General features: G+C 40.1%; 1 protein-coding gene across 1 annotated transcript in view; it reads right to left on the bottom strand.

Annotated features, from left to right (window-relative positions):
• The window catches only part of LOC108746729 (protein groucho-like), a 78,549-nt gene that overhangs the window by 31,985 nt on the left and 38,419 nt on the right, over nucleotides 1-8,145 (bottom strand). The window contains 1 exon segment of the mRNA XM_018483662.1: nucleotides 5,375-5,419. Coding sequence (XP_018339164.1) covers nucleotides 5,375-5,419 — 45 coding nt within the window.

The raw sequence follows: 8,145 nt of genomic DNA, 5'->3' as shown, positions 1-8,145 counted from the left end.
GAGATGACCGAACGGGAGGTGGAGGAAAACGTGGTGGATGTGGAGGTAGATCAGGAGGAGGAGAAAGAGGTGGAGGTAACATTGAGATTAGCAACGGGTAAAAAATCGATGTCATCGCCCCCAGCCCTCGCGCTCTCTCCGCTCTCTCGCTCGACTCAACCCTCTGCTACCTCCACAGGGCAAAATAAAAGAACTCGAATACACGACCCCTAGGAGGGTGTATGCGCGCGCGGCATAGGTGTTCGTGCGAGCAAGCGCAAGTGAGCGCGAGTGCGATTGCGAGTGCGAGTGCGAACGTGTATACGCGCGTTCTCTCTCTCTCTCTCTCTCTCTCTCTCTCTCTCTCTCTCTCTCTCGTCCGCCCGCTCGCGCGTTCGCACGCTAACACGTGTGTACGAACGAGAGAACCCTGGAAAAGCGACCCCCGACCGCCGAAAGAGAACCCGTGGGAGACGGAGCGAGAGGGGTCGCGCGCACCGAAAGAGAGACGGAGCAAGAGAATTTAAAAAAAAAAGGATAAAGAACGAAGGTGAGAGGGAGAGACGACCAGAGAGAGAGAGAGAGAGAGAGAGAGAGAGAGAGAGAGAGAGAGAGAGAGAGAGAGCAGAAGACAGAAAGCCCGGATAGATAGACGTATATATGTATGAAGGCAGGAAGAACTGGAAAGGCAGGGTGAGTTATACGCAATTGGTCAGCCTGCACATTTTTTATCGGACGCCGAGCGAACCCGCGATGGGGAAATGGTAGTTACTCTTGTATTGACGAACAACGCCAACAACGCCGCGGCAATATTCTTCCAAAGAGACGCGCGCTTTTTCGAGAGAGAACGCCGCCGTCTTCAATTCGATATTTCCACCCGAAGGATTCCTATCTTAGAGACGATGCGATTCGTAATAACTTTTGAGCGCGGCTTGATTTCTCTTCTAGGATAATGCAAAAGTTATTGCCATTTTCGATTTTTTTGTGCTCGGGTATAATTTCAATACGGGACGTTGATAAAAATCAAAGAATATCTAATAACTTTAATTGGTTACGGATAAATGAAAATAAAAATTTGTCTTCCCTTTTTTTCTGATCTGGTTTCACGATTCGCGGTCGACACTTTAACCGAAAGGTTCGGCTTATCCCTCATCTCTTTGACAAAGGGTAAGTTGAACCTCGGTTAAAGAGTTGACCGCGAATCGTGAAACTGGGGGCCTTATAATCTCTAAGTTTTTAATTAAAGGCTCCCGCGCAGCTTGATGCGAACTAATGATGTGATATTAAAATATCAAAACGAATGCAACTAATTTGTTGTTACCTCATTTCCTCGGGATTTCGTGGTTAATTCTAATTTCCTCGGCTATGACCCAAGTCTCGGTAATGACCCATTTCGTGATCGCGTGCGCATAATGTATCCGCGACATATTACCGTGGATCGCGGCTTAATCGAGCGGGGCAACGAGCAGGCGGCCGTCCACCGCACCGAAGGACGTCCCTTTCAATTAAGCGATAAGCGTTATCGGACAGATATACCGGCAGTCGAATGTATGTACGTATGTACGTACGACTCGATTGGATGAATAGGGCGAGAACGTAACGCGCGGCCAGTCGCGTCGCGATGAGTTTTTAGCTCTTCTGTCTCGTCCTCGCCGTCGCTCTGATTCGCCCAGTTTATTCCACCCTTTCTCTTTCGCGCTTTTCTTTTGCGTAGTCGCGGCCGCTTTTTGCGAGCCGCCCATTTTTCTCTATCGCTGCAAATCTCGTTTTCCGGAGAAACTCGTATACGATGAAATTCGATGGAACGCAAGAATCCAATAGGACGACTGATGAAAAAAGCTTTATCACGTATTAACGAACGATATCGTATTAATTCGAAAATTTGAAAAGGTATAATTTTTATTATAAATATTTCCTACTTTTCAGCGATTCATCAATCTTTCCAAGTCACTCTCTCACGGCAACGAGAAGAATTTACTTTGATTTTTAACATCATGTTGTACATCAACTGAAAGTTTAAATTACAGACTGTGAAACTCCTCTAGAGAACAATATGTTCAAAATGCGAACGTAAGACGTTCTGAAGACGTCATTAAGATGTCTTTCAGACATCATATAATAAAGATGTCTTTGAGACTTACGTGGATCCGATGTACCTTGATTTTCATTATTAGTGCTTTTAATGTATCTAAATTTTTGCGTGTCGTTACGTGTTAATTTATTGCACTAATTCACAGCTGAAGATGGCTAAATAAATCTTGTATATTTAAGATGCTGGCGTGACGGCTAAACTTCGACAGGATTGTTATTTTACTGATTAAATGTGACACATCACCGTATACAACTATATCAATGTTCACAATTTGTCGCATACTAAAATACTTTTGTTTACATTTCTAAACTTAATTCAGCTGATTCACATGTATTCGTTTCTTTATTTTATATCTAGCTCTGCCTTTATTTCGATTATTACATAATCTGCATAACTTTTCCACAAAGTAAATATTTTAATATATTGATAACATTAGTTGAGGTAAAAGTGAATAAAGAAATTTGTAATTTCTTGATTTTTTTTACCTGCTTCAGACATAAAATATATCAGAGCCAGATTACTTTAATCGCAATAAAAAAATTTTATGAAGCTATAATATGAAGTAATTAACAAAAATGATATTTTTGTCCGAGACGACGCCGGCCATCTCTTTAATAATAAATTTTAACTTAACGCCTTAATTTTCATTTGAAGGCGTTATTTTATTCCTATATATATTATTTAATACATTTTGAAATTAAATTTTTAGCGATTTTTCTACCAAATTTTTCCAAGATTCTTCATAATAAACGGTATTCGTGTGAGAGTGACGTCGATGAGAGACGAGAAACTTCGGAAGTGTTGCGAAAAACTTGATTTCGTCACCGCGGGAGTCAAGAGACGAATATTCGGACGAGCGCGATCGGTCGCCAATCTATATCATGCAATTAAATCGAACACGCGCGCGCGAGCAAGCCAATGTTCGTGAGTGAGGCTGACCGAAGGGAGAAAACTCAAGACTGCTATTGGGGATGAGGAAACAGATGAAGCGAGAGAAGTAATCGTACCTACAAGAACTGGGACATCGCCAACAAATTCGAGTTAGTCGAGTAGAGAGTGGTAAAGTGGTGGCTGCGGTAGGGTGGGTGAGAGGCAAATGTCGACTTCGAGCTGTGGCAGGAGATACGAGGGTCGCAGATGCGAGGGATGGCTAGCATTCTGGAAGCGACGAGCAGGGAGAGGCTTACAGGATAGAGAAGAGCACAGGGTGGGCAAAATGCGACGGAAAATCAAAGGCAGAGAAAGGGAACGCGAGAGAGGAGGAGAATGCTGCGCGAGGAACGATGGAGAGCGAAAAGGGTAAAAACGGAAGGGGTGGTGAAACGGGAAAAAGAGCGAGGCAGAGATACAGAAGGATCTAACCTTGTAGGGGAAGATTGTTTTCATTCGGGGGCTCAAATTGAAAAGGAGCGAGAAAACCGCGACGCGAAAGCCTGCTAAGTGGCGGGGATTGACTAGAGGGAGCTTGATTTATTTATTTATTTATTTTTTTTTTTTTGCCGATCGAGGCTGGATTTTGATACTGACGCGACGCGCGACATCCCCGAAAGTAATAAATACATTTTTTGAGAGATTAGGCCCGTTAGGTCGTTGATAGCAAATGAAGAAACCGAAGTACGGAACGTCAATGAATAATAAAGCCGTACTTCCAAATGATTATAACAAAATTTGAAAAATTTATCAAGTTAATTTCTTTCAAGATATCACACCAACTGATTTTGTACATCGCAAAATCATCGTCTAATACGCTTGGAAGATAGCAATTAATGTGAATAAGCTGGCAAAAGAGATTTAATCGCGCGTTCACGAGCGCATGGCATCGGCGCGATATTATCACGGTTAATTAGAGAGCCGCCAAGAACCGATAACTTTTCATTTCTCTTCCAATTAGCGTCAGAGAAGCGAGTTTCGCTGTGTTACATTATCTCCGCTGCAATTTGTGCAGTCGCGGTGTCCTGACTTGATTTTCCAGCGATCTCCGAGTGGTCTTACTTTGTCGATTTTTATTTTAACATCTGGCGTATATTATTATCCGACAAATTTACAAATTATACGAAACGGATCTCTCAGAAGTTTCATCGCGGGACATCGGCGCGATATTATCACGTACAGTTAATTAAAGAGCCGATAACTTTTCATACGGGGTCTTCAGAAGTTTTATCGTCGTTGACGAGAGAAAAAAAATGACGTATATCGAAGAACGTATTTTTAGACTCCTCAATATATAGCAATTTAGCAAGCTTACGTTAGTCTACGTAAAAGAAGGAATGAAGATTTATTTAATTACTCGATACACTATCTTTTCAAGATAAGCCATTTAATCAAAAGCAAAACCCTTAGCTAATTGAATTCGAGATGACACGTAGACGTTTGCAGTCTTCGTTATTAATAAATCAAGTTCGACGACCTTATTCTAATTTTAAAAGACACCTCTCTCGTAGCTCGGATCGCGAGATCTGCGAGAACCGTTTAAAATAGTATCGATTGTTTTTTTTTTCTTTCTTTTCTTTTCTTTTCTTTAAAAGACGTTCTGATTTCTCGTGCATTATTCGCCGGAAACAATTCCGCGGTGATTCTAGCGCCGTGTTACGCCCTATAACTACCCGAGCCCGAGAGAGAACGTATAGTCGCCTCCCGCGCCTCGGCCCATTAAGCGCCGCCTCGAGGTACGAGGGTGAGAAATGATCGGCCGCTAATGCTAATGAATATCAGCTCGTTGTACCGCTCGTGGGACGGCGGGAGGGTTGTTTGGAGTTCGGAAGCCCCACTTTCGAGCATGACCGCGTAGCGACGAGGGGCTACACCGTAGCCCGCTTTTAAGAAAATTGCTGACAGAGGGGACTGCCCCGCCGCAGTTTCCCCTGATTAGCAGAAATTACACGATTTCCCGGCCTAAACGCGCACCCCTCATTTGCAACCGCGGCCGATTCCGACGATTCACTGACCCCGGGCTCAATTAACGAAGGGCTACTCGGATACTTACAATTAGCATCCGAGTTAAACGTGATCTTGATTAACTTCGCGTTACGCGCTACTTAAAGATTACATTACTCGATCTTACGATCTAATTGTATGCAATGTTTGAAGAATTACATGGAAATACATCCTAAGAATATATTCGAAGAGGGATCGCTATCCCTTCTAAATGTTTTAGCTATCAATTCTCCATATAATACTAGTTTATCTAATTTAGTTAATTTTCAATGTTATACTATATTATACTATATTAGAATACTGGTCGTGGCCTTAAATCGGTGGATCAAAAGAATTAATCATTACTTAACAAAGGAATGGAAAACTTACCTGTTTGTGCATTTCAACGTTGAGTCCGTATGACATCTCGTAATACTGTAACAAAAACGACGTATCTTTCAGTTTGCAGAAAATGTTTTTCAGATATGAAATACTTATAAGAAATTGTCCTCGTGTGATCTTGTCTTTGCTTGTTATATATGTATTACTTCTATACTTTTACAAGTAATTTCATTTATTATATTCTATTTAATCTGCTATAAAGTATCACATTTTGTGTTCCCTCCCTATGTTTAAAATAGATCATTTAGATTTTAGAGAATACCACTATAAGATATGCGTTGCATTTAACTTTTAAGGGTAGCGTGGAAAAGAATGACAAAATTAATTCTATTAAATACTTAAGTTTTTAAACATTATACTTAAATAATATACTTTTGGAAGAAAATAAAAATACCTATGTACCTTTTTCTATGATAGAAGCAGATTTTAATTTTTTTCAGATTTTGGGAATTATAACTATTTTCCATTGCAGTATAGAGTTAATTTCTAAAATCTACAAAAAGTATAAAAATATATACCTATATATTATTTTTATAATTTTTACAGATTTTGGAAATTTGCAATGAAAAATAGTTATAATTCTCAAAATCCGCCAAAAATTGTACTTCATATTTGATCCTTATTCTAATCAGAAATGGATGTCGCACGAACGTCAGACATCCAATGGACGTTGATGGGCGTCGAAGAAGCAAATAATGAGCGCTGATGAAATCTGAAGAGATTAGAAACGTGCCCAAAGTATATCCATTTTGTGTTGCCAAAGTGGGCGCCCATAGGCCAATAGGCGTTAAATGGGCGGTCATTTATGCATCCGTTGGACGTCTTTCGGGCATCCATGGAATATACTTCCCACACAACACATGGACATCCGAAGAACGCTCTGAATTCTTCGAATGGACGCCCATTTGATGTTCGTTGGGCGCTCATTTGACGTCAAATGGGCGGTCATTGGTACATTTATTGCATGCCCTTCGGATATCCATGGGGGGACCTATTATGAAATGGGCGCCCATCTGGAAAGTTCAAGGCATCTTTTGGACGTCCAATGGACATCCATGGGTCGTGTGAAAATTTTACAACAAAATCTCAAAATTCTGTATTTTCGTCTTATTTCCTGAACGTGAATACTTGAAATGTGACAAATACATATAAGAGGATAATAATATTTTTCCAGCAAAATACAATACTCACTTTGATAACAGCGCCGCGTTACCTTTCTTTTTAAAAATTATTGATTTTTGCAATTAAATAAACTATTATAAATGTAAAAAAGTATAAGATTTGAAAAATTAAAGATTGATCTTTTTAATAACACATTTCAAAGTCATGGTTCGATTTTGGGGAAACAAAATTATACATAATATTTATATCTAAGGTGCAAATCTTATAAGGAATTAATGTCAAACTAACCTTAGTTAATAAAAATAAAACAGAAAAAATGCTAGTCAATAAAAATCAAATAAAAAAAATGGAATTTTTTTAATACATTTTAGTTGAACGTAAGGTAAATTTCCCAATAGTCAGACGTAACCCTGTGGCGCGCAGGATACGCAATAAACTGTTTTTATAATTGTTGACGAAAATAAGATATTATTAAAAATCAATTTGAATCAATTGTCCTTTGTCATCATTAAATATCAATTTAAAAATAAATTTGCTATGAGGTCTGTTTGTACGTTTGTCTGCACGAGTTTGTACTTGTGTTCCTGCCTACATATGAATATTGGTATGTATAAATGCCCGTGTGTATGTGTGTATGTGTGTGTGTGGGGGGGCGGGGGGAGGGGGAGACAAGTCCAAGTATCAGTACTATACGATCAAACTATTATTAAACGGCACACGATTTAAATACAAGAGACATGTAATATAATATGGAAAATCATTGTGTTTCAAAGTTCACAATCATAGAACCATCCATATTCGCATCAGATTGACGACTGCTAAAATGATTTGTATGCATACGAGCATGATCATAAATTAGCCAGCTGTAATACGACTGTCAAACATTCGTTCAGAAATGCATTATTCGCAGCGTAAGCCCTATAAAGTTACAATCTTGAAATTAAATGTAAATAGAGAAGAAAAGTTACGTTTGTAAATACTGGAAAGAAGTCTTATTGCATTAATTGGAATTCTTGTAGATTCAGCCAGAAAGGTACAAATCGGATGCTTGCAGTTAAATCTATCAAACATAGTCGAGATAACTAGATATTAAGAATACGATATTTCGAATTCTGATTCATACGATTAGAATTTCGTTTGTACTTGTTTTCTCACACAATTATTGTATCTTTTCAATCTCACGATTATATTTGACACTTGCTTTCTCTATACTCCCCCTCAAGGAGATACAGATGCAATTTTAACGATAAAAGCTGTGGGATGGCATATTTTTCCTAACTTAAAATAAAGCATAGATCGAAGTGCGGAATTCTCGAGACGTATCGAATCGCCCGCGAGCGATCGATGGATCGGCCGGCGCGATCTTCCCGCGCCGTCGGCATTCTCGTGGGCGAATTTCTGCGGGCGAGGGCGAGACCAAAAGGGGCCCGCAATAGTAGTAGCCGTTCGATTCAGAGTACATGCGTCTCAGTAAACTGCATCCGAACGTAGGATGCAGTTCGGTGGATGCGCTTGCGCGATCGTAAATTGGCTAGTGGCTGTCGCTTAGCGCCGCGCGCGTGTCCGCCTTTAGCCGCTCTCGTTCGGAAACGAATGGCTTCGGGGGAGGCGGTTTGCCGAGAGAAAGATAGAAATAG

Source organism: Trachymyrmex septentrionalis, unplaced genomic scaffold, assembly GCF_001594115.1.
Source record: "Trachymyrmex septentrionalis isolate Tsep2-gDNA-1 unplaced genomic scaffold, Tsep1.0 scaffold19, whole genome shotgun sequence".
In the NCBI taxonomy this organism is placed as follows: Eukaryota; Metazoa; Arthropoda; class Insecta; order Hymenoptera; family Formicidae; genus Trachymyrmex; species Trachymyrmex septentrionalis.
Note: the sequence above shows the minus strand (reverse complement) of the source record. Positions and strands in the feature narration are given on the sequence as shown.